This window comes from Mytilus edulis, chromosome 5 (genome assembly GCF_963676685.1).
Source record: "Mytilus edulis chromosome 5, xbMytEdul2.2, whole genome shotgun sequence".
Classification (NCBI taxonomy): domain Eukaryota; kingdom Metazoa; phylum Mollusca; class Bivalvia; order Mytilida; family Mytilidae; genus Mytilus; species Mytilus edulis.
The window spans coordinates 8,836,963-8,864,912 of NC_092348.1; the positions used below are offsets into that span (position 1 = coordinate 8,836,963).

At 31.2% G+C, this 27,950-nt stretch overlaps 1 protein-coding gene across 1 annotated transcript; it reads left to right on the forward strand.

The window, feature by feature from the left end:
• Nucleotides 1–159: 159 nt before the first annotated feature.
• LOC139522890 (G2/M phase-specific E3 ubiquitin-protein ligase-like) lies at nt 160–27,950 on the forward strand. Its single transcript, XM_071316522.1, has 11 exons — nt 160–473; nt 4,318–4,386; nt 5,092–5,199; nt 8,329–8,519; nt 11,125–11,256; nt 11,856–12,018; nt 15,084–15,183; nt 15,787–16,001; nt 17,742–17,964; nt 19,052–19,222; nt 24,274–27,950. The coding sequence occupies exons 4-11, from the start codon at nt 8,437–8,439 to the stop codon at nt 24,525–24,527; spliced, it is 1,341 nt and encodes a 446-aa protein (XP_071172623.1). The 5' UTR covers nt 160–473; nt 4,318–4,386; nt 5,092–5,199; nt 8,329–8,436; the 3' UTR covers nt 24,528–27,950.

Here is a 27,950-nt window from a genome sequence, read left to right on the forward strand (position 1 = left end):
TCTGACTTATTTGAAGGTTCTACTGATTACAGTTTATCTTCATCTATAATAATATTCAAGATAAAACCTGTATAATTTCATAAAAACGAATTAAATATTGCAAGTCCCACCCTTTGATTGGAAAACATCAAACCCCCCCCCCCCCCCCCCAAGGTCAGAGTTTTTTTGAACTGTGCAGTATATATGAGGTAGTTAATGCACACATTTGCTGTGCGTTATCCAGATTATCATGATTATAGTACAAGAAGAACAAAGTGATTTTACCAATGTCATGTGTTAATATAATGTTAAGCAATGTAAAAATCTCTAGTATAATAATATTTTAAAAAGCATTCTCATACTATTACATTGTATTTATGAACAATATTATATTATAGGGAAATATTGTCGATAACCAAGGATTGTCAATAACAGAAGTTAGAGCTTTGCAAGATAAGGAATATCTTGCAAGTCTCACTGCTGACAGGAAGAAGGTATAATTGATTATATTTGTTATTATTTTATCTATGATTGAGTAATTGAAGAATGTCTCATACAGAAATTGCTAAGAAGAGCACACAAGTTTCACATGTGAAGCACATGAGATGCACGTAAGAATTGTATGCAAATCAGATTAATTTTTGCTCATATGTGCAGTTTTTGGTAGTTTATATATGTGCACAAATAAATCTAACATAATGCTCATATGTGCAATTCAAACCTCAGGAGAGCTTTTGTCATCTATGTTAGTTTTATGTTAGTTTTGTACTTTGAAAATTTTGTCCATTCTTCCAACCATTTAATTTTTAATAACATAGAAAATTGCTCATGAGTTTTTCAAAATGACATGCCCAGTCATGTACTTCCTGTAAATTCAAACTCAAAGCATCATTTTGGAGGGAGATGGAGATGATACAATTTAAGCCAAATTTTGTGCTATTTGAACATGATGGAATTGTTGGAATCTGATAAAAACCAGTGTGACTCACAGTGGTTAATTATTTGTAAGTTATCATTTCTGTTTCTTTTTATTTTTAATTATTTAAGATCTTCATTTAAATTTAAAAAGTATCCTATTTTGAAGCAGCCATTTTGTTTTAATCTATAGATTAAATTTAATTATCATCATCTGGAACTAATTTTCACGTGTGCAACATGTTAGCAGCTGCTCATATGAGCAATCTGATAACTGCGCCATGAGCGCATGATACGCCTGACGTCTTATGTGGAAGTTATATGCAATAATCATAAATAGTTTCTGAGAAAGTTTTAAGCAATAACCATATATAGTTTTTGAGACATGGCGGGAACCCCCCCACCCTGGTTTTTTTTTTACAAAAAACTTAATATCACTAAAATAAAATTTTGAATCATCACCAAAAAGTATAAAGATCTTTAGATCAATATAACAAAGAAGTGTGTAAAGTTTTAAGCAATAATCATAAACTGTTATAGAGATACAGCACAACATGTAAAATAAACAGCTGCGCCATGAGCGCATGATACGCCGGACGTCTTGTGTGGAAGTTTTATGCAATAATCATAAATAGTTTCTGAGAAAGTTTTAAGCCATAACCATATATTGTTTTTGAGACACACTGGGACATGTGAAACACCCAACCCTGGTTTTTTTTTTTACAAAAAACTAAATATCACTAAAATAAAATTTTGAATCAAAACCAAAAAGTATACAGATCTTTAGATTAATATAACAAAGAAGTGTGTAAGGTTTTAAGCAATAATCATAAATTATTTTTGAGATACGGCGTGACATGTTAAAAAACCTTCCCCTGTTTAACAAAATACTCAATAACTCAAAAATAAAGTTTTAAATCATCACCAAAAAGTATACAGATCTTAAGATTAATATAACAAAGAAGTGTGTAAAGTTTTAAGCAATAATCATAAATTGTTTTTGAGATACGGCACAACATTTTAACCCCCCCCCCCCCCCATTTTTTACAAAATACTCAATAACTCAAAAATTAAATTTTGAATCATCACCAAAAAGTATACAGATATTAAGATCAATATAACTAAGAAGTATTTAAAGTTTTAAGCCATAATCAAGAATCGTTTTTGAGATACGGTGCGACATGTGAAAAAAACACACCCCTGTTTTAGTTACAAAGTGCCGCAACTCAAAAAGTGTTAATCTTATTTTCACAAAAAAGTATACAGATCATTTGACCATCATAAGAAACAACTATGTGAAGTTTCATGAAATTTGGATAAGTCGTTCTCAAGTTACGGTACTACATGTTTACGACGGACAGACACCGGACATTTGTATACCATAATACGTCCCGTCAAAATTTTGACGGCCGTATAAAAACCCTCCCCCTTTTTTTTACAAAATACTCAATCACTCAAAAATGAAATTTTGAATCATCACCAAAAAGTATACAGATATTAAGATTAATATAACTAAGAAGTGTTTTAAAGTTTTTAGCCATAATCAAGAATCGTTTTTGAGATACAGTGCAACATGTGAAAAAAACACACCCCTGTTTTAGTTACAAAGTGCTGTAAATCAAAAAGTTTAAATCTAATTTTCACAAAAAAGTATACAGATCATTTGACCATCATAAGAAACAACTATATTAGGTTTCATGAAATTTGGATCAGTTGTTCTCAAGTTACGGTGCGACATGTTTAAGGTCAAGGAACAGTATACTATAATTATTACATTGGTTGCAATGAATTACATTGATTTCCCAGTTAGATAAAAACCGATAAATTCACATGTGAAATAAACGTGGTTATTTCACTCTCTGACGTCATACAACAATAGGCGTTGTCAAGACGTCGATAACGTCGGATCAAAACAAATTGTCAATGCGTAGGAAAAATATATAGTTCCTTACATTTTCTACATTAATTTCATAAAAAAAAGCCATTTGCCAATGTAATAAAAGGAATAACTAATCGCCGTATTTGAATATAAAAAATAAGACCACGCGTGACCGAACGACGCATGGATTAAACGAGTGCGCACTCGTTTAATCCATGCGTCGTTCGGTCACGCGTTGTCTTATTTTCGATATTCAAATACGGCGATTAGTTATACTATAAATATTTGTATAGAAAGCACATAAAATCGACGAAAAACCTTCTAAAATTTGTCTTTAAATCGCCAAATCTCTAATTCCAATCCATAGATTTTTCTTAAAAAACTATATATTGTTGACACATAAATTTCTGTTTTAATGACATAAAATAATCATAGGGTCACCGACTTCGTTTTTTGGCTAATAATCAATTTGTTACCTTGTTGGTGGTGAAAAACGTCAAAAATCAACGTAAAACGGCCTGCAACGCGATAACGTTACGATTATTTCGACGTTTTGTAAGATTTTTCCACATAGAACGCAACTTTAAATGAAGTATACCGTAAAAACGAAGTCGGTGACCCTATCTTTATTTTGCATCATTATAACGAAAATTTATATACCAACAACATATAGTTTTTTAAGAAAAATCTATGGAGTAGAATAAAAGATTTGGAGATTTTAAGACAAATTTTAGAAGGGTTTTCGCCGATTTTATGTGCTTTCTATACAAATGTTCATCCATTTTGTAAAAATTCAATCAGTAATATTTCAAATGATAATTGAGATAAATGCAATATTTTTTCGATTTTCAGTTGAAGTTCATCGAGCCAGAGTTGTATGCCAAATTTTACTGAAATCTGTGACATAGCTCATTTACTGTAACTTGACCTTAAGCCAGACAGACTGACAGACAGATGGACGGACGGACACCGGACATGTGTATACCATAATACGTCCTGTCAAAATTCTGAGGGGCGTATAAAAATGCACATGTGAAACAAAGGTCATGCGAGCATTTGCATGTGAGGTTTCTAACATGCAAATTAGGTTAGTTTCATATGTGCAACTTTTTTGCTCACAAAATGCTCACCTAATTTGCATGTTAAAAACCTCATGTGCAATCATGTTAGCACGTTTTGGTAAGGGATTTCAAATTTTAGAACCACTTGCATGTATTAAGAAATATAACAGTCATAAAAATTAATTTGAACTTGTTTATTATCAGTCTACATCTCCTTAACGGTTATTATTATAGAAGATATCTGGTAATCAAGTACAGCAGGAATGACAATTTAGGAGAAAGTGAAAAATACAAAAAAATATTTTTTTACTTGTTAAACTTCCTTTTTCATAAAATGAGGGTGGTTAATTGTTTTACCTTGAAAAATCAGTAAAAACAAAAGATTTTTTTCTCTCATGGAAAGATTGCAATTTTATTTCAAGTTCTTCTTTGCTTTACATCTCTCTATTAGTGTTTCATTATATTTTTTGTAATGATTGTTAGGATGAAGATAGAAGAATTGGAGATGAAAGAATACTGCAAAAGCAGAATGATGGGATAGAACTAGAAGAGGTAAAATGAAACTAAGTCTAAAATGGCCCTGTTGTTTCAGTGTTTGTATAATTTGTAAAATATCTGATATAAAAACATAAAAAGGTGTTGCGCTTCTCCTCTAAGTCATGAAAAAAGGGTAAAAATGCATCTCTTTGAACAATTATATGTATGTTCTATGAGTTTGAGATGTATTTGTTTAGACTGTTCTTATATTGTATTGAAAATATTTCAAGACAGGTCAATACAAAAAAATGAATTGTCCCTCCTACCATTTAAAATTTTCAACTGGCTTTAAAAAAAAACTAATGTATATGTGAATGAGTAATGTGGAAAACTAAAATTGAAAAGCACAACAGAAAAATATCTGAATTCCAAAAAAATCCTGAATATTTCACACATTTCCAAAATTGAATATACTAAGATAAGAATAGATCTCATACATCAATGAGGACTGGAAAAAAGACCATAGCAGAGGTGGATTCAGGGGTGGCCCGGGCCACCTCTTTTTAGAAAAAAATTGGTTGCTTATATTGGGAATCATTGAACCGTGACTGGAGCGGGCCCCCTCTTAGGTCAGTCAGTGGGCCCCCACTTATGAAAAATCCTGGATCCGCCACTGCATAGTGTAGTCCATCTTATAGTCTAAAGGAAAATATTAAGTATCAAAGATATTCAGATACAAAAATTTCTGAAATGGATATTTCAATTATTATTTTTTTACAGTTGATTAAAAGAAGAAAGCAAGATCTTCAAGTTGAACCAGGGACAGGTTTTATCATTAAGTTGAGGACAGGAGAAAGGAGAAGATTTAGGAGGACAGATTCGGTCCAGGTACATAATAAGTCCCTCTCTATATTTCATCATTTCAGAAAGGTTAAATGCGGTCTCTGAGAAATCATGAAAATGCTTCAACCCCATTGAACCCATTTGAGGAAAGTGTGTCTTTGTAGAAGTCTGCGTTTATCACATGTAAAAACTGCAGATTCTTTGCATAAACATTTCCTATCCATGCATATAATTAAGGTTTATGTACTCTTCTGTAGCCATTTTTGTACGAATTCTTCAAACATCAATTGTATCAAAACTATGGATATAATGAATAATATAATGAATAATAGAGACAGGCCATTTTGAATATATACTAGGGGGAAACTTGATGCAAAGCATTATTATTTACTGTTGCGTTGCATTTAATAGAAAAAGAGTACTTTGTGACAAATTGAAATAAATCAAGATTTTTATAGAAAATCTACAGCCTTTAATACAGGGATTTTTGTTATAAAATTTGAAACATAGATTACTCACTTGCTTTTCTGTGATGTGCTTGTGTTTATTTTTTGCAAAAAGTTCTAAACAACCTGTATATTCCAAAATACCTCTTGATGAGTCACTAAAGTCGAGCACACCCTAAAAGGTGTACTTGATTTGGTCCATATCTTTATTAACTACATTAATAAACTTGTTTTAAGGAAATCAATGCTAGCACTGCATGCAATAATCCTATATCTATCAGTCATCAAATTGCCAAATATGATAGAACAAGGATAAAGGCTGTGGATTTTCTATAAAATTTCCATATGATTATCTTTGAAGCAAAAGAAGGGTACATAATCCTTAATCTACAGATCCACTCCTGACCATTGTTACAGTAAATCTAAAAAAGCTTCTTTGAGGTACCTGATGTATTCAATGGGTCATCGATCACCTATCAGTTAAATGTATGTCACTGATCAGTCAAGTTCACTCCAGACCGTTGTGAATGAGATTGCAAGTGTAAAGCAAAATAATGTCCTATGAAATATTTTCCAACAAGACAATATATCATGACTATGTACTATGAAACTCTGTCCTCATCTATAAAATTATGTCTTGAGATGGACAAATTTTTATAGTGGAATTTGGTCTGTTTAATTACAATAATTCACAGATAAATAGTATGAAATTTTGTCCTGCTAAAGGGAAGTAATCATTTGTTTATATTAGGGAGCAACCATTTGATTTTTAGGGGGGGGGGGCTAGGATGAAAAATTTTGTCCTGCATTTTTTTTAGTTGTAATCTCTGTCCTGCCTTTTTATTTTTCACTCTATCCGGTCCTGCTTTTTTTTTTAGTTTATCCTGACTTTTTTTACATAAATTGTCATCCTGACTTCTTTTTTTTTGCAAGTGTCTCATCCTGCTGTTTTTTTACTCAAAACTCGTGTCCTGCCTATTTTTTTCAAATTTCATCCTAGCCCCCCCCCATAAAAATCAAATGGTAGCTCCCTTAAGACAATATTTCATAAAAAATTTGTCTTATGAAGGGGAGGTTGTCATCATATATCATTATGGTTAAAAATATCATTAAAGTGTTTTTCTTCAATTGAAAACAACAAAAAAGAAATAATAATAAATAGATACAGGTATAAATAGAAAACTAGTTTTGTCATCATGGATGGCAAGGAATATAAAATACTTTTCTCAGTCTAAAAATGTTACTGGAAGGAATTTCACAAAATCAGAAGAGAGTAATTAGAAGAAAGTCTAATTCCTTTTGAATAGAGAGCAATGAAATTTATTTCAAATGTTTTGATAAGAAATCAAATGAAGTTATGAAAAGACTTGTGATTCATGAAGAAAAATTAGAAGGAGTGATGTATCTATATAAATATATATACAACACGTCTAAACATCCACCCAATATATCCGATGGATAAATCTGTTGTAGAGTTGTCACTGACTCAGACGTACTTATAAATATATATAAATATTAATAACCAAATAACAAAATATTTTTTTAATATTATTCAAAAATCTGCATGCTGCATGTTTGTGTAATGTAACTTGTATTAATTTGAACAAGAATTTTTATTGTGGACAGTATTCTATAGGGAAAATTAATATTATGCTGTTGACATATAATATTAATATATAATATTGTTAGCAGACATGTTTTCATTAATGATATATTGTCATAGACAGAATTTTTTAAGGCGGTGACAAAATTTCATGAACAAGCACAATATTTCATAATGAAATGGTGTCTTAAGACAATATTTCATATAAAATGACAATATTTCATGGAGGACAATATTTTAGGTTACACAAGTACTGTAATTCTACGTTATTTTAAAATACAGAGGGTCTGTCTGCTAACACATATGTATTTAGGGGATACCTGAATTTACTTTATGTAAAAGGAACAGTTTTAAGATTTCAAATTAAAACCAGGAAAATTCTATCTAATTGATTTCAACATTGACAAGCTTCCAAAATGTTTATTGTGTCGACTCTTGTAGTGCAGCATTCAGTTTACACTTCAGTGTGATAAAAAACTTACTAATGTGTAACCATTACATTTTATAAAATTTTGTTGAGTCCTACATAAAATATATAACATTAAAGACTATAGCCTGTGCATTAGCAATTTTGTCCACAATTTTAAACAAAACAATTAATTGTACCATGGCGAAAGTCTTGCAAAAGTATGATTGATGAAGCCAAAACACAACATTAAAATATATTTGAAGGCCCCCCATGAAGGTTTTGTAAGACTATATGAGCTACAATGTATCTTGCACGTAAAACAACCTTAGGCATTTTGAAAAGTTGGCATGTATGGAGTTGTCACTTTAACTTCCATGCATGATTCTTACATGGAGCTGTACTTACATGCATTTTGTCTAATATATCAAAAAAAAGTTTTAAAGCAAAATAATATCAAAGTTCATTTGTTTTGGGACATATGACAAAAGGACAAATAAAGCAATTATTTTAATCTCCATTTTTTCTGAGGGCCTTTAAACACTTATATGGTATATAAATGATTTCATAATGATTGGTTAATCTAAATGTTTTTTTTTCTTTTACAAATTGTGACTTGGATGGAGAGATGTTTCATTGGCAATTATACATCATATTCTTATATTTATTGAAGACTACATAACTTCAGAGAGTAAATGAATTGAAATTAATCATTGCAGGAACTGGTGAATTTTGTTGGTTCTCACTCTTTTTCAACAAAAGGTTTTGAAATAAGTGTAGCTGAAACTGATAGAAAAATCAATTCTTGGACAAGCCAAGGACAACTTATGGAATATGGGATATGCCACTCTGCCGTTGCTGAGGTTCTGTGGAATGTTGACAAACCATCAACACTGATGCCAATAATAAGGTTTTTTATCAAACACATTTTCAAATAGGACAATCAGTATAGATTATAACATGCATGCCCTTTTCCATATTGGCCCTGGTATCATCCAGAGACTCCCATATTGGCCTCAAAGCTTTAGCCAAGGTCCGATATGGTCAAGGGATGATACCAGGGCCAATATGGAAAAGACATGTTATAATCTATTTATCACATATTTAAGTTCTGCAGAATTGAAAGCAAAACAAATCAATTATAACTTATAATTGATATTAACAATTTAATGAAATTAACTGGTAAAATCTTAAATTTCTTATCACAAAAGTGTTAAAAATTGTTGTTATGTACACAATGACATCACATCATTTGGAATAAGGGCACAATATCCAAAAACCTCTTTTTTTTGCCACAGACAATTTTGAAGTTATTGCATATACGTATTCGTAACAAATATGTGATAATATAGGGAATATTGGGGAATATTGTCCTGATAAGAATTTTATATTGTACGAGCTTGTGAGTGCAATATATATGTTCTACAAGGGACAATATGTATTGGGGAATGTTGTCCTGAGTAGAATTTTATATTGCTCGAGCTTGCAAAGGCAATATATGTTCTTAGAAGGACAATATTCATGCAATAACCCTTTTATTGTTTATCAGTATAATATTTGAAAGTAAAAATTGGTTTAAACTAAGATTTTATCGTTGATGACTTCCATCAATTTTGAAGATTTATTGCACTAGTGCAATATTGGAATTTATTGCTAGCTAGCTTTTGGTTACTTTCTGTGGGAAATATTATATTGCTATGCAATAACACACAATTCAACATAATCTAATTTGGATGCAAACATGTATATATACTTATATTTACTTGTATATAGAAAACAATACATGGCAAAATCCTTATCATATGTCGTATCATCCCGAGACACCAATATCAGCCCAAGGGCCTTCAGGCCCGAAGGATGATATTGGTCGAGGGTGATACAGCATGTGATACAGATTTTGCTATGTTTTATACGCTTTATGATATATTTCAACAGGAGAGTATTATATCATATATATGAACTGTTTTCTGACCCATAGCACTGGGTTAACTTCAGTTCTACTTTTGTCTTGTTTCAAAGACCTTACAAGAACTTCTCAATTGCTTATCCAAAGCACCTGGGTTACCTTACAAATTGCGTGCTGATGTTTTAAAAATATTTTGTTTATTATTGTATTTTTTTGTGTGTTTTGTATTTTTTATAGTTCCATTTAGTGTGCCAAAAAATATGAAAACTTGATGTCACAAACGTCATATATTAAACAATGACGTCATTCAATAAATTGCGTCACGACCGAAAGACCGTTCTATTGGACTTATTTCGAGGAAAATTTTTCTTAAGCAAAAAAAAACCAGACTTGTCGTTTGTTTATGTGTTACATATTTGTATTTCGTTCATCTTTTTACATAAATAAGGCCGTTAGTTTTCTCGTTTGAATTGTTTTACATTGTCTTATCGGGGCCTTTTATAGCTGACTATGCGGTATGGGCTATGCTCATTGTTGAAGGGCCTTCGGGCCAGGTGAGCTAAAAAGGAGGCATGTGATATATGTGATGTAAAGGGTTTGCGATAAAATGTGCGCATCAAAGTTGCGGGATAAAGATTAAACAGCAGGCTATTTATCAAATATGCAAAACTACTGTATTTACTACTAAACATATGATAGATATATATCTTATCTCTGTGTTAGCCAAGGTTATGTGTTGAAGACCTATGATTGTTTACTTTTACAAATTGTGACTTAAATGGAAAGTTACCTTATAGCGGGTTATTTTCGCGGGGTGCAAAATTTCGCTTATTTTCGCGGACAGAACTTAATCGCCAAAATAAATTCCGCCAAATTAAAAGTGTACATACAAAGGTATTAATAAAAGTTTTTAATCCGCCAAAATAATAACCGCCAAAATATTTTGTATACCTTGTTCAATTAAAATCGCGAAATTTTACACCCGCGAAGATAACCCGCTATACAGTATTTCATTGGCACTCATACCACATCTTCTTATAACTATATGGTCGATATATTTGTATTTTTATAAACATGTCATTGTTCATATCAGATGTATTATCAAGCCTTGATCAATATCAGCCCTTATTAGTCCTTTGTTTATGTTGTTCTTGGTCTGATATTGAACACAGAATAGAAGTTCCTTCATAATATAAGTTCCGATTGGAAAAACTATTCTGGAATATTATTTCCACAGGAATAAATATTACAATAGATGTTCCTAACGGAATAAATAGTATAGAATATTTGTTCCGACAGGTACAGGTATTATGACATTGTTTATAATAAAGTTTCCACTGGAACTTCTGTTAGGTGGAACAAATATACGTTGACAGAACCATGGGCCGCTGATACATCAGATAAATCATGAGACAAGTTATTACCATGTTTATCCTTAGTATATGATAATACTAGTACATTCAAAATTGTGTCTGAAATTATTGATGTTCATACATATGAAACCCAATTAAAAAAGTATGGAAAATAAATCACGATAAACATAATATTTAATTAAATTTTAAGAAATTATAAATAGTCTGCATCTTTATTTATGAAGTATTGTTTTAAGGACATATGAAGATTTGATGGCAAGTACATATGACAGTGATGATTATGAGATGTATGATATTGCTGCTAATAATGAGCAAAACCAAGATGATATTGCTGTTAATTATGAGCAAAACCAAGTAACAACTGAAAGGTATTTTTCTCTTATTTGCATTCTTATCAGAAATGATTGCATTATGACTTAAGTCGTAACTCATACTTGATATTAGGTTGTCCCAGTCAAGAATATGTATGAAATAATAATAACAACCAACAATCAGTTAAAGGATAAACCAACATGCAGACTGGATAACATCATGCCCCTCTTTACTATCATAGGTTGGGATAATAAAACTGTTCATAATCTAGAATAACTATATACTAGGATATACTTGATGAGAAAAGATCTAATTAAAGCATCAGGATTATGACATTAATGTTGAGGATTTCCACAGTCACTGGTTAATTTATAGACAAGAGGAATATTGATTTTTCTTGTAATATGTTAAAAAAAAAAATTTGGGGGGGGGGGGTAAACAATATTCTGCATTTTTGTTGGGATATCTTTATTAGATCCAATCCTTCATAAATATATGTCATCCCTCAAAAATCTTTTAGGAAATTAACATATGTGTATTTAGTTTTGTGGGATTTTGTTTTGTAACTTCAGTGTGTGCTAAATGTTAACTTGCAAGAAATTATATTGACTAGCTTTGCTTAAACGAAACTCGAGCTCTTATTCAATTACAATAGGTCAGAAGAAAATACAAAGGACCTCTTGATTGATTGGAGAATTAGGACCATTGATTTAGAGAACAGTCAAAAAATAGTGGTTTCGAGACAGCCCAAATCTTTATGGGACCACTCTTTAAGGTGTTTTAACAGAGAACACTTTAAAATAGACAAAACATTAAAGGTATGTCAGTTACTATATTAAGGTGGTATGGGTGTCTTCCTCCATCTTGGATTGAATAAAACAGAGAACCAAAGGTCCATATTTTCTATCAAGTTAGCTAAGTGTGATGCACGAATGCAGATTTTTAATGTGAATTTTCATTTAAAAGAACCAATTTATAAGAATATAACTTACAAATATTAATATTTATGCAAATGTTGATAAGTTTTGGTTGTTTTTATTTAATTTTTTTAAATTGGCATTTCAAGGGGAGGTAACTCTAAAACAGTGCATTTTCTGAAGGATTCTACATGAAATTTTCCTATTTTGTATTTTAGCTGGAAAAAACATACAGTGACCCTATCTTTTCTTTTGATATTGGCAAAGTATGAACAAATTCTATCATTTTTATTTTAGACTCCCATACCACCTTAAACGTCACAGTAGGTCCAAGACCACAATTGTCGTCCCTTAATTTTCGTTGTTCACGAATACAGTCCCTAGTGTTAACAGCGGGTTACTTGCCATTGACTTTTATACCCCTTTCAAATTTATATCTCTATGTTTAATACCTCAAATTGCAAGAAGGGTGGTGAAATTAAACTGTAAAAAAATTGGGTCCCGAATATTAAGGTGGCTCGTGGGTACAAAAATTTTAGCAAAAAATTAAACCTTTATTTTTTCATTACAAATTTTATTTATTACACTATTAGTTGTTACTTTATGATATGTTACAAAAAACAACCCAAAAAAATGATTTGGTTTGGCCCCAGATGACTTTAAAAATTGAAAACGCTCCAAATTATCTCCCTTTGGTGCAAAAATGCCATTTTTTGGCCTTAAATTTGAAATATCTTTTTTAACTCTTCGGTGACCTACATTTTTTATTATTGTTTTCAAATAAGCTGTACATAAACTAAATAATTGTAAAATTTAAGCGATTTCTTATATTATGTTATTTTTTTATTTCCTGTTTTTCTCCTATTAGTTCAACAGAAAAAAAGGACATTAACAAAAATGTATGCTTCTTCCAGAGGCAGATTTTAGCTTAAACAAACGGTGACCCCATTTTTTTATTTCATTTTTCTTTTAAGTATAGGATAAAGTTCATTTATGAAAAAATATAGCGAAATCCTACATTAGAAAAAAAAAATCATTTATACCCAGGAGCCCCCTTAAAGGGAAGTAGTGATTTGGTCCAGCTGAAAAAGGTTAAAAATTAGCACTTTGGAAGCTGTCAAAAGATTTCAAGAAGCCCTAAACATAAAATTGTCTATATTTTGAGTTAGAGCCGATGAAGTTTTCTATAATTTTGATATAATTTGTTCCAAAAGTAGTGCAAGACTCTGTAAACATTTCATTGAGAAAGCGCCGGTGGGATTTTTTAAATATCCATTTATGTTCTAAAAGAAATGCACTACAAAATAAATGTGGTCTTGGACCAATAGCAAAATTGCCTTTGTACCCAAATATACCTATTTTAAACTAGAAGCTCTCAAAAGCCTGTGTCACTCTCCTTGTTCTATGTGCATATCAAACTGTATTCAAACAAAGGAAGCAGATGGATTCATGACAAAATTATGTTTTGGTGATGGTGATGTGTTTGTACATCTTACTTTACTGAACATTCTTGCTGCTTACAATCATCACTATCTATAATGAACTGCCTATAAAGGACAATAACTCCTTAGGGGGTCAATTGACCATTTTGGTCATGTTGACTTATTTGTAAATCATACTTTTCTGAACATTATTGCTGTTTACAGTTTATCTTTATCTATAATAATATTCAAGATAATAACCAAAAACAGGACAATTTCCTGAACATTACCAACCCAGGGGCAGCAACCCAACAAAGGATTGTCCGATTCATCTGAAAATTTCAGGGCGGATAGAGCTTGACCTGATCAACAATTATAACCCTTGTCAGATTTGCTATAAGGCCATAATAAATAAAAGGTTTGTTTGCCCAAACGCTACCTACCCAGAATAAAGCTGCCTACTCAAATTCTTTTTTTGTCCTGATTTGAAGAAGGTTTTTTTAATCAAATAGGAATGAAGACTAATAAACATCTGATACTTCAATTTCTTTTTTTGAATATAAAAGAAAGAAAATGCCTAACTACCTACCCACTGTCTCAACCTTTAGGTAGGGTTTGGGCAAACCAAAATATTTTTAAGTGTAGCCTAAAATGCTCTTTGTCTTTTGAGTTATAAGCCAAAAACTGCATTTCACCCTATGTTCTATTTTTAGCCGGGTCACCAGACACATTTTTTAAACTAGATACCCCAAATATGATAGTGTTCAAGTTTGGATTAATTTAGCCCACTAGTATCAGAGGGAAAGATTTTTGGAACAGATTACTAAGATTCATGAAAAATGGTTAAAAATTTACTATAAAGGGCAATAACTCCTTAGGGGGTCAATTGACCATTTCGGCCACATTGACTTATTAGTAAATCTTACTTTGTTGAACATTATTGCTGTTTACACTTTATTTTTATCTATAATAATATTCAAGATAATAATCAAAAACAGTAAAATTTCGTTAAAATTACCAGTTATGGGGCAGCAACCCAACAATAGGAGTCGATTGACCAATTTAATCATGTTGACTTATCGATAGGTCTTATTATTACTAATTCTGGAACAGCTACCCAACAATGAGTTGTCTGTTTTGTCTGAAAAATTCAACCAAGAAAATGCTTTTTTGGGCCCTTTTTGACCCCTAATTCCTAAAATGTTAGGACAAAAACTCCGAAAACCAATTCCAATCTTCCTTTTGTGGTCATAAACTTTGTGTTAAAATTTCATGGATTTCTCTTCACTTTTACTAAAGTTAGAGTGCGAAAAATAAAAGTATTTGGACGCTAATTTTTTCAATTTTTGCGGTCGTATAAAAATAAATACTTTCTAAAATGTTTTTTTCATGGTATACCTTGCATTTGCATACACAAACACAATTTATGAGAAATGCTGCATAATGTATCTCACCCTCACTATACTGTACACGAATAATGTTGCAAAATCAAAAACTTGGTTATAAGGAGTGTTTCACTTAATTCTACCATAATATACATTTCAGGTTGAGTTCCGAAATGAGTGTGGAGAAGATGAGGGAGGACTTAGAAGGGAATACTTAGAAATTCTTCTACGTCAAATGATAAAGTCCTCTTATTTTGAAGGTTGTATAGTTTACTCTTTCAATACAAACACTTTGTTTTAATTATATTTCATGTACTTAGAAATTGATGAATGTCTCAATTTTTTTAAGCACGTACATTATTTAGACAGTCACACACACAATGCTATCACAAGGTTTTCTGGAAACATTTTTTTAACTTGCAGGCTACATGGGACATCAGAGCATAAATCATATAATGTTGGTGCTGCTTAATAAACTTTATATTGTAAAATTACCAAGTTAACAAAAAAAAAATTCCTTCATGTCAGACCTATGTCTTTCATCCTATTAGAGGTATCAACAAGTTGAAACTTGGTACACATATTCATTAGGGATATGCTCTTTCTAAATTATTATGTAGTTACTAATACAATAATGTTTACAATACAGCCTATTGAAATTTTTGGATAAATTATTGTTTGTTACATTGTATTAAAAAATGAAAGTGTAAATGGGGCATTAGTGTGCTATCCGAGCACAGTTTTCTTAATATATTCTTTATGCATTTAAATAATGAAATACAAAATAATTACTTTTTTGCTATGGTCTTTTGAATGCATGTAAATTAATGATTTAAAGCAACAAATTCTTTGTTAATTTTCAGAAATAGGCAGCAATGGTCAGGAGCTGACATTCAATATGTTGGCCTTCATAGAAGGAACATATAAAACTATAGGGAAAATGCTTGCAACCATAATAATACAAGGTGGAGCATTTTCCCCTATTCTGACACATGCTATGGTTACCTATGGCTACATGGGTGCAGATTCAGCAACTATTGACACGCTGGATGACGAGAAAAAAAAACTCATTCAGAAGGTGATTTAAGTTTTTTGTACCATTGTGTTGATTCAATACTAAACATATGAAAATTTTATAGAAAATCCACAGCCTTTTTTCTGTATCTGTATTAAACTAAATTAGGCTGTGAATTTTCTATAAAAATCTTGGTTTATTTGCAACAAAGTCTTTTTCTATTAAATGCAATGAAACAGTAAATAGTAATGTTTTGCATCAAGTTTCCTGGGGCCCTTTGGATAAATACAAAATGGCCTACCTCTATACCTGTACAGAAATTGCTAACAAAAGCACATGAGTTTCACTTGTGAAGCACATGAGATGCATGTAAGAATTGTATGTGTTCCAGACCATATGAGTATTTGGACCGTACATGTATGGTCCAGACCATTTGAGTATACGCGGATGGTCCTTTACCAGCTGACTATACATGTTATTGGATCATATGGGTTCAATTTAAACCAGCATTTATCACAATCTTTATTTTAAGTTTTACAAATTGTTATGATTACAATTAGATGGATAAAATGAACAAACAAACAATTGGAAATAAATATTTGTTAAATTGTATCTGAATCCTATTTAAGTACTCTCGTCCAAGGTGACACAAGTTAGGTAATGTCTTTACATTATCATGTTTGCAGTTCATGCATGTCCCTTTGCATTTGCATTTTTTGTAAAGTTGCTAAATATTCTAAAACAATTGTTCTCCCACATTACGTTTACTTTGATATCTTCAATTTCAGTGATCAAAATCCAATTAATGTATTACAGATCCATATACTAAATACAAGTAGAGATTAACAGATTTTAAGTTTTTATTTCAATTAAAATTGAACTATTTCTTTTATTAATTTGAGAGTTATATGTTATGTTGATCTGTTATATGCATTTGCATCTAATAAACTTGACCAACTTATTTTGAAAAAGTATGCATACGGTCCAGACCGTACTCGTACGTACTAGTACGGTCAAAATACTCATATGATCTGGAACATATGCAAATCAGATTGCTCACATGTGCAGTTTGGTAGTTTATATGTGCACAAAAAAATCTAACATAATGCTCTTATGTGCAATTCAAAGTGATCTTTTATTATCTATGTTAGTTTTATGTTAGTTTTGTCCCTTCTTCTAACCATTTAAAACTATCATTGATAATTGTTCATATCAGCTTTTTCAAAATCACTTGCCCAGTCATGTACTTCTTGTAAATTCAAAGTCATAGCATCATTTTGGAGGGAGATGGAGAGCAATTATTCATTATATCTCAAGTTTTTATACTACTGAAGTTTGAAAAGTTTGTACAAAAATGGCTACTGAAAAGGTCATTAACCTTAAAGAAGAACCATTTCTGTCATTTTTATTACTCTTATATTAATGTACACAATTAGAATTGATAAATTAAATTATTTGGTAAATTGCAAACAACAGATTATTTTCCCAAAAACAATCATTTTCAACATCAGATCATGACTATAACATACAATGGTAAGAGTTGAAAGAAAGGTTTCCTTGCCTCAATTTGGAATGTGAGATATTACTAAAATCCCAATCTTTCTTTTGAGGTATTGAACCTTCTTATTATATTCAAAGTTAGGACTATATAAATTTCAAATCCCCTCAACTTTCCTTTATAAACTTTTAACAAAAATATTCAAACCTGGTAGATTTTATGAGTTTTTATGTTTGGCTACTTAAATATTTATCTTACAAATGTCTTTAATATGTAAATAATATATTTATCAATTTTTTCTTCAGATCCAAAATGAACCACTTGATGACTTAAATAAAGATGATGAAGTGTTATCAGCAATGGAAGAGTCGGGAATAACATCAAGGTTATCCCCAACATCCCGACTATCCATTGCAAAAGCTTTGATAGCCCATTTTTCTAGAATCACCTCCAAAAAAGGAATACTTGACCAGTTTTGGGAAGGAGCGGAAGAATTGGGTCTACAGTCATTGCTGAAATCTAACCCAGGTAATTTAAAAAGAATAATTAATAATTCTAATATGATTTGCCTTTAATATAACAAATACTTGAATATATTATAGGTCTGTTACTGTTTTTTATGAACACATTGATATAGATAGATACAATAATATGTATATAAAAACTATCGCTAGGGATGAAGGGTCTATCAGATTGATTTTAATTTGCAGTTAAACTATGCAACTTACTTTAAAGGACTTTATATTAATTGAAGAAGACACAGAATTTCTTATTTTTGGCCCAGAATTCCTGAACCTTAAAGAGCAATTGCCCCAAAATTCAATCCCAACCTTCCCTTTGGGTATGGTATCTTTAATTACAGTTTCAGAAGCATATACCCTTTAACCCAAGTTATTGTCTGGAAACAAGAAAAAGGCTTGTTTTTGGTAACTTTGTGGTCCTTATTTCCTAAACGCTTTCTGCAATTACTCCCAAACTTGATCCCAGCCTTCCCTTTGTGATATAGAACCTTGTGGTACAATTTCAGAAAGATCCATACACTTACACACAAGTTGTTTGGAAACTAGAAAAATGCTTATTTTGACCCCTTTTGGGCCCCAAATTCCTAAAGTGTTGTGACCAAAACCTTAAAATATATCCAAACCTTCTACAATATCAGAGCTATTCAAATACTCATACACAAGTTATTGTCATGAAACTAGATAAATGCTTGTTTTTGGCCCCCAAACTCAATTCAGACCTTCCTTTAGTAGTTTCAAATCTTGTATTGAAATTTAATAGAGATCCATTCACATAAACTGAAGTTATTGTCCTGAAACCAAATGTCTTTGGACGACGTGATACCAAAATACTTTGCGGTTGTATAAAAACTAGAAACGAGAAACACGTAAAAAAAAAATCCACAAACAACACCACTAATCATCAGGATCCTGACTTAGGACAGGTGCAAACAATTAATTGGGGTTTTCATGTTTAAATAGATACCGACCTTCATCCTTTACTGAAACCAGAGTGTAACATCACAACATGTTTTTTTTTTAAACCATTGCTACTGCCTTTTTAAATATAACACTTGTATTACAATTGCTATTTTAAAAATTAAACTATATTTCAGGAACAATCAGAAGAATGTTATGCAAATGCTGTGGCAAAACACAACAACTCACTGCCGACCATCTGATTGACATGATCAAAATAAAAAGTTTTGGTGACAGGGGCAGCAATAATAGACAGTTGTCTGAGGACGTTGCTCAACAATTTGAAAGCTTTGTTTTTGATTGCCAAGGTAATATAAAGCTTTAATTTTAATGGACATTTATACATGTATTTTCCATATAAATCAGGGGTTTATACAAAAATTGAAGATAAAAGAGATGATTTTTTTTCCTATAGTCATGATCATCATTTTTTAGATGGTGACTTTCCCTTGTAACCATCTAATGGAGTTAAGTCTTTAACCTGAAGCGGGATGTACCGACGTAAGAACAGATGGACAGATGCACATGTATTTTTTATAATCAAAGTACCTAACGATAGTTATGGCTAAATTAAGCCCTCAGAAGTTCAATTAACCAAGTAGTTTAAACAAAACTTAAAATAGAGAGGGGGAGGGGGAGGTACAATTCTCATCTTAAACTGATGAACATTTTTGTTTTTAGTTTAGAGCTACAATTGTATAATATAATAATCAAGATATAAATCTTAAAAAAATTATTCAGGGGTATCCTAACATTCGCCCAGTATTTTCAGAGGGGTTTTGGTCAAAAGAAGGGAATGAGTTCATAAAAAATGTTGATGACAGATGACTGATGCCATTAGTGATTCCAAGATGGATGAAAATAAAAAAATCATCAAACAATAATATGTCCATAGTACACTCACTTTATCATTACCTTATCATTTTCTATGTTCAGTCAACCATGAAATTGGCATAAAAACTGTAATTTGGCATTAAAAATTGAAAGATCATATCAATGGGAACATGTGTAGTAAGTTTCAAGTTGTTTGGACTTCAACTTCATAAAAAACTATAAACTCGACCAAAAGCTTTAAACTGCAGCAGAACAAAAGAAAATGAAACATGAGGACGCACAGACCAGAAAACAAAACTCTATAATCATAGCTAAAGCATAAAAATCATCCCATCATTATTAAACAGATCCACATGTACACTTTAGTGAAATATAAATTGAACCATTTTATAACATGAAATAAGAAACACGTTCCCTCACTTAATCTTGTTTAATACAACGAACATATATATGTACAAATGTACATGTACACAGTATGCATGTTGCTTCGTGTCCATACATCTTGAAAATTCAAATAGACACTAAAAAGGTTTAAGATTTTAACATGGCTAAAAAAATGATGTGGGTTTCCTATTACCATGATTACATTTTTGAAAAATAGTAGGGTAGGTTAGGTTGGTAGGGATTTTTTTTATTTTACCATTTTTTAAAGTTAATATTGAGTTTATTGAGTGCTTATGGAACAAGTGAAACTGCGAGCTACTGCTCACTGATGATACCCCCGCCGCAAGTGGATAATATTAATAGTGTAAAAATATGCAAGTGTTCGGTAAACAGGAAGTTGTCACGTGATGAATCTGAAAACGCATCACACGGTATAGCTGACTTATATAAATCCTGAAACCAAATTTCAGAAATCCTTGTATTGTAGTTCCTGAGAAAAATGTGACGAAAATTTTCAACTTGGCTATCATGTGTAAAATCATACAAGTGTTCGGTTAACAGGAAGTTGTCAAGTGATCAATCTGAAAACACATCACACAGTATAGATGACTTAGATAAACCCTGAAACAAAATTTCAGAAATCCTTGTATTGTAGTTCCTGAGAAAAATGTGACGAAAATTTTCAACTTGGCTATCATGTGTAAAATAATACAAGTGTTCGGTAAACAGGAAGTTGTCAAGTGATCAACATGAAAACACATCACACGGTATAGCTGACTTACATAAACCCTGAAACCAAATTTCAGAAATCCTTGTATTGTAGTTCCTGAGAAAAATGTGACGAAAATTTTCAACTTGGCTATCATGTGTAAAATCATACAAGTGTTCGGTAAACAGGAAGTTGTCAAGTGATCAATCTAAAAACACATGACACGGTATAGCTGACTTAAATAAACCCTGAAACCAAATTTCAGAAATCCTTGTATTGTAGTTCCTGAGAAAATTGTGACGAAAGTTTCATGGGACGGACTGACTGACGGACGGATGGACTGACGGACAGACAGAGGTAAAACAGTATACCCCCTCTATTTTAATGCGGGGGTATAAAAATGACTTGGAGGCATATATATATTTATAATACATTGGTGATGGGTATCAGAGCAACTTTTTACACTATAATTCTCAATTACAATTGTCTGGGTGGCGGGTGCTGACAAAAACTAACTCCCCCCCCCCCCCCCCCCCCCCCTACATTTTTTTTTATTTCATGGAAGTGTTAGTCGGCTAGTCCAAGATTACTATGACATCCAGCAGCTGTTTTGCTAGAAAAGCCTGGCCAGGGTAGGAGTAATCTAAGAATCTAAGACTTAACAAATAAGAAGCCACCATTAGATTTAAGGGGGTAAAACATTTAACAGAAAAAAGGCAGGATGAACTTGAAATTTTGTACAATTGTTTGTACATAAATTAGGCCATTATTTTTCTCATTTTATTGTTTAACAAGGTTATTTCTGTGCCTTTTATGGGATATGGGCTTTAATTGCTCATTTTTGAAGGCCGTACAGTGACCTTAAGTTAATTTGTGTGTCATTTGGTCTCTTTGTGGAGACTTGTCTCATTGGCAATCATACCACATATTCTTTTTTATATTAACTGATAACACACTATTCATTTCTTAAACTAGGTAGAACAATATAAAAAAGAATTAATAAACTATTGTTCAGAGAACAATTGCAGGTCTTTCCAACCATAAACATTAATTTTGATATTTTCCCAATAAAAAGGGTTCAGGTAGTTTAAAAAAAAAAAAAAAAAATATCAATGAAAAGATCCCAGGTCTCTATCACTATGGTTTAACCTTGAGCTCAATTTCAAGGTCATAAACCAAATGAAATCAAATTACCCTAGGAGTTTTTTTATACTTGATAAATGAGTTAAACCACCATATATGAAATTTCAAAGTTAAAAAGGAACGAAATCTCCTTTACCGTCAACATACCTTCATAAATGTTTAATACATGTCTCAACATTGAACCAAGGATTTGTATAGTTAGACAACTATACAAATCCTTGATTGAACTAACAATTTAGTGAAAAAATTATTGATATATCTTAAATTTTTGGGGGGATTTTTTTTAAAATAACCCAAATTCAAAACATAATTTGACCTTGCCCTAGTTTTTAGTCTTTTCCTTCTGTTTTTTTCAGTTAAAAATGCATATCACTTATATCAAATACAAAAGGGGAAGTAAATCTCATATGGAGTCTTCGTAACCCTTCATTCAAAATAAAACGTAACATTCAAAATTTCTGAGGATATAACAAGCAATTTAAAAAATAAATTTGTTGCTTTCTGTCTTTCTGTTATGATTGTGATGGAAATTTTATAACATAAAAACAGTGTTTGGGGGGATAACTCTTACAAATGAAAGTGGTCAGTGTCAAAAGCGTATAGACTATATGTTATCATAAACCAAAATTCTAAGGGACATCTTTTGAAACAAAAATTCAGCGCAAAAAAAAAAATAATCGGAACAAAATCAATAGGAAAGTTCAAGACCTAAGTAAGGGACGACATCAAAAGTTCAATGAAGGATAAAAAACTTAATTCACATAGTTTTTTCACTGACCCCCACACTTAACTTAATTTGGAAAAAATTGATTGACCAATAGGGACATATGTAAAATCGATTTTAGATTAACACAACTTGTAGCATTGTTGACCCCCCACCCCCCACCCCAAACTATTTGATTTAAGTTTTTTATCCTCCATCGATCTTTTGATGTCCTCCCTAATAAAAACAGTTTTTACTTATTTTGAGCTGAAATAATTTAAAGGCAAGATACCAGTTGTCTTAGGCAGCAACCATTTAATTTTGGGGGAGGGGGGCTATGGATATTTTGTCCAGACAATTTTTTTATTTTGCCTTTGGCAAAACCAATCTATTTTGTTTGCGACAAGTCGGAAACATCTGTCTCTCAGTCATTTTTGTCGAGCCTTCAACTTTATTCGAAAAAGCGAGACATACTGATAATACATTCCGTCGGCGTCACCAAATATTCACTCTGGGGATATTTTGTTTTTAATTTTAATAACTCTTTATAACTATCCTGTATTTGTACCAAACATGGACAGAAGCTTGTTTATGATCATAAGATAGTATCCCGAAGGAAATTTTGTAAAAATAAATTCAGTTCAATGATTTTACAAATTCCCTGAAATTTCAGTGATTTTACAAAATTCCTGGTTTTACAAATCCCCTGTAACATATAAATATGCTTCTGCCAATTAAGGCGGTTACGATCAAATCCCCTTCTCCCCACATACATATGGCCCGAGAACACAGTTATTTCGTAGTGCATTTCTTTTAGACAATAAATTCAAATTAAAAAAATCGCACCTGCTCTTTCTCCAAAATATTTTTACAGTGTAGTGTACTACCAGTGAGACAAATAATATCAAAATTATAGAAACTTCTACCAGCTCTAACTCAAAATATTGACAATTCTGTGTTTAGGGGGTGTGAAATTCAGTTTGACAGCTTCAGACGTGATAAAATTTTACCTTTTAGAACTGGACCAATTCACTACTTAACATAAAGTTTCAGCACCCAAATTTTTTTGACATGTAATTACATCCCCCTACTATATATTTCATGCATTTAATATAAAGAAATAAATTGGGAAAGTGTATTAAATAAAACATGCAAGTTATACACTGTTTACACTAGGGACTATATTCGTAGGACGATAACTGTGTCCTTGGACCATATGGAGAGAAGGGGAGTGGATCGTAACCATTGGCTAGCAAAGATGGGATTTAAAGAACCGCCCTATACTTAAGTTAAAGAACAAGAACATATTTGATCATATAGTTTAGAGTCAACATGCAGCATAATGTTACTTATACATGTATTAATAGAAAAAATAATATATCGGTAAGCAAATGCTCTAGTCTATAAAAATCATATGGTCGCTCACCTTAGAATCAACGATATTGTGAGCAACAGTCAGCTCTTATATATATAAAAAAAGCTTCTTATTCGTACTCTGTAAGTAAAAATTCCATTAAAAATATGAGATCCAATGTTAACTTCATTAGTGTTTATGTCAAGTCTATATGAATATATATTAATTTCAGATGGGAAATGCCAATACGAAGATGGATCGGTCAAGACTGAGGATGTGCTACAATTTATCACAGGATGTAGCAGCATACCACCCGGTGGATTTGATTCCAATTTTACCATTCATTTCACCAATGACAAATGCTACCCTACTGTGTCGACTTGTTCATTCGACATCACATTGCCATTACACTTAGGGGATTACAACAAATTCAAAGAGGTTATGATTGAGTCCATAATATCTGGACCTGGATTTGGGTTGATTTAATTTGTATTATCTGTATCAATGTTTCAATAAACCATCGTTTTAAAAAGATATGTACAATATCTACATAGTTTAATAATCTTTGCTTTCTTTTTAGATGACATCAATAGTTTATACTTTAAGATATTTGGTTTGGTGTAACTTCATTTATGTATGCTATAATTCCTATCATGTAAAAAAAAAATGACATTCCAAGATAAAGTGAAATTCATCCCCGATTTCGTTTGTTTTAAACAGAGCTCATTTTCAATTTTATCTGTTGGAATTATACGATCTACCAACTTCAATAGGTTATTTATGAGTATTAGTTCTAAATATGCAAAATTCTTCAAGACTGTTTTTTTTTTTAATAAATCATCTAAATAAACTTCCGGAACTAAACTATCTTTGAACACTCTGTAATTTGCAGCTTTATGTCATTCTTCTCACCGTAAGTGCCAATTCTGTTAATCTTTAAGATTTCTACTAACTTTAAGACGCAGCCAATTCAAATTAACAAAAAAGTGTGAATTCCAAATATCTGTTAAGCAACATTCATTCTTTTCTGTTATTTTAACAATAAATTTGTTTTCTGGTGTCTTAACAATAAACCCGTTCTCTGTTAACATAAGACAATTGGAAACAAAAACTATAAGCAATTTTTGACAACTATTACCCTATTCCAGAAGAAAATGATATTCTTTTTTATGTCAATTTCAGAGGATATGTTCCAAGTTTGCCATAAATCATATACGATGGTGTAGAAGATTTAAAATGTTACAGCAGTGTAACTGTTTGTAAATAAGTTGTTTAAGTTTATGTGGACTCTATCGATTATTTTGTTATTATTAATGAAACCCAAAACTTCGCCCAAAAAAATCATTATCAAAATTCATCAATGGATACATCGAGTTTTAATGCAAAGCGGTGATTTCTACATAATTTTTGAACCTTACAGAAAGTCTTCTGACTGTTTCCTTTTGAATCATAATTGTAATTTCAAACAGAAATAAAACCGAACTCTCCGGGACAACACTGTTATAACAAAAATATTAAATAAATACATGTAGTTGTTCGTAAATGTCTATATTTTTTTTTGTCTTGACATACTCATGTACAATTAAATCCTCCCCGTAGGACTTATTGTTGTTTTCTTCAAAGCTTTTAGATAAAAAAAAAAAATATTTCGTCTTTTTAATTGTTACTGTTTATACTTTCATTTTATTTTTGCTTAGATTGAGAAAATTAACTATTTCCAAATTTGGGGATGTCACAAAATAGAGTATTTTAAACAATTAATCATGTTTAAAAGTATTTTTATTATCGCATGTAGTTGACTAAATAATCTTGTAAAAATATAGGTATTTTCAGGGAGCATATATAGGGTTAAACGTAGTTTTCAATTTAGACTTGTTTATATATATATATATATAAATACTATACCTATAACAATATCTTGATCTTAATTTAAAAGGTCAAATGAGATTTTGAATTAAAGCACATATTGATAATGTGTAAGTAGTGGGTTTATTTCTATTTTGTAACCGAGAATGATTTTTTTCGAGATTCAGCTATAGATTTTCAATTTTTCATCTGAAATTCAAACTCTTGTAGCTAGAGTGGGTCAAAATCATAATTTTTTCAAGTTATTTCTCATAAACACATTACATATTTTTCTTATTAAGGATGTAATTAGGTGAGGTAAGGTATACAAATTAAAACATTAAGAAATTAAAATTGATACTATCAGCTGGTATAGCATCAATTATGGATAAAGATAAGCTAAAAATATTAATAGGTTAAGGACATTCTTTTCGAGATATTTGAGATTGAAAATATGGCGGGAAATGGTTGACTCGGACTTTAACCTTATATTTGCATTGGTATTATTTAGGTCTCAAAACAAAAGAAAGAAAATCAAGAATTTTAAAATCAGTTGTAGTTCCTGAGAGCCTTGCAGAGGTTTCGATACTTGAGAGGCTTTGAGAATCAAGTTTGTGTAAACTTGACGTCTAAAGAAGTTTTAACGATTCGCTTAAGCCAATTTGCATTATAGTGCGGGACATAAGTGTAGTATGGACACACATGTCTTGGTTAAAGGTCAAATATATTACCCACGCAGGCAACACAAAAAAATACTAAGTTTATTTTTGGTGATTATTTGTAGTACTTTATTACAAATTTATATGTCACTACCAAGAGCATTGATTAGTTAAATTAAAAAAAAAAATAGGTTCTTAATTCATACTACCAATTTTAATATGCAAAGTCAAAATTTTTAAATTGGAAATCACAAAAATAAGGACTAAGACAATATAATTTCTCAAATATACGACAAGAGGATAAGTGGCTAGAATTTTAAACAGGAAACCGTACAGGAAAACAACTCATTTATAAAAGACCAGATCAATGTTATCTATTTCCTTAATCTGTAATGCATTTTTAAAACGTCTTATGGATAGAAGGGAAAAAAGATCTACAAAATAAACAAATATTACCTATCTTTAGCTTTATACTTTTAAGTAAAACCTTCCTGTTAAAACACAAGAGTTCAATGTTTGTATTCGTCTTTATTATAAAAAGTTTCGAAGTATCATTATTGGGAAAAACTCAAACAATATTCGTCTCACCTCGACGTCCGTCAACTTTTACAATTATCTTCTTCTCTAAAACAACCGTATAGGCAAAATAAAATCAAACTTGGCTTAAATCACACTTAGGGTATATAATTTCTCCTCTTATCAAACAAGATGACCGACATGAATAAATATAAGACATTAGGAGTAAGTAAGGGCGGTAAAATACAGTTTTTGGCTAATATCTGTGAAATTAAAGCATTTGTAGCAAATCTGTTGGCAATGAAATGTTTTTTTATCTGCCCTAAAATTTGAATATGAACCAGAATTTGTTATTGGGTTGCTGACAGTCCCCAATTTGGTAGTTATTGTTCATCACAGATAGATCTAGAAGAAAACCAAAATAACAAAACTAAATGTCAAAAAGAGTTACTATGCTCTTTGAATTTTTTTTGGTAAAATAAAATAACCAGATATTGACTTATTCATTCTTTAAAGTTTGAATGAAACTAACGCTTACGCTCAGGATAAAATTCGAATATCACGGCCCAGGCCATGTGTAAATTTCCAACAAATATATGGCTTCCATGAATTATTTCTTAAGTAGATACAGGTAATCTCTTGATACGATCTTCAGTTGTTTCATGTTGAAACCTTGTCTGCCAAATAAGGTAATAATTAATCTCATCTTGTTAAAATGAGGCATAGAACAGAGTGTTAAGTTTTTTTAACTTATGTTTCTGAAATGTTTTGTACATCAATCCATGAATGAAATGTGTTGTACATGTTTTAATAACCTATAACTAGACTATATCATAGTGTCATTTGCCTTATGTGATATCTTTTGAGATAAATAAATTATATAAGGTAA

What these genes read in the sequence shown, in the direction of transcription:
- LOC139522890 (XM_071316522.1), top strand. Translation starts at nt 8,437, where the DNA reads ATGGAATATGGGATATGCCACTCTGCCGTTGCTGAGGTTCTGTGGAAT. An exon ending in AAAGTCCTCTTATTTTGAAG is followed by an intron (nt 15,184 to 15,786) that starts GTTGTATAGTTT and finishes GTTAATTTTCAG; the next exon opens with AAATAGGCAGCAATGGTCAG. An exon ending in CTTTGTTTTTGATTGCCAAG is followed by an intron (nt 19,223 to 24,273) that starts GTAATATAAAGC and finishes TATTAATTTCAG; the next exon opens with ATGGGAAATGCCAATACGAA.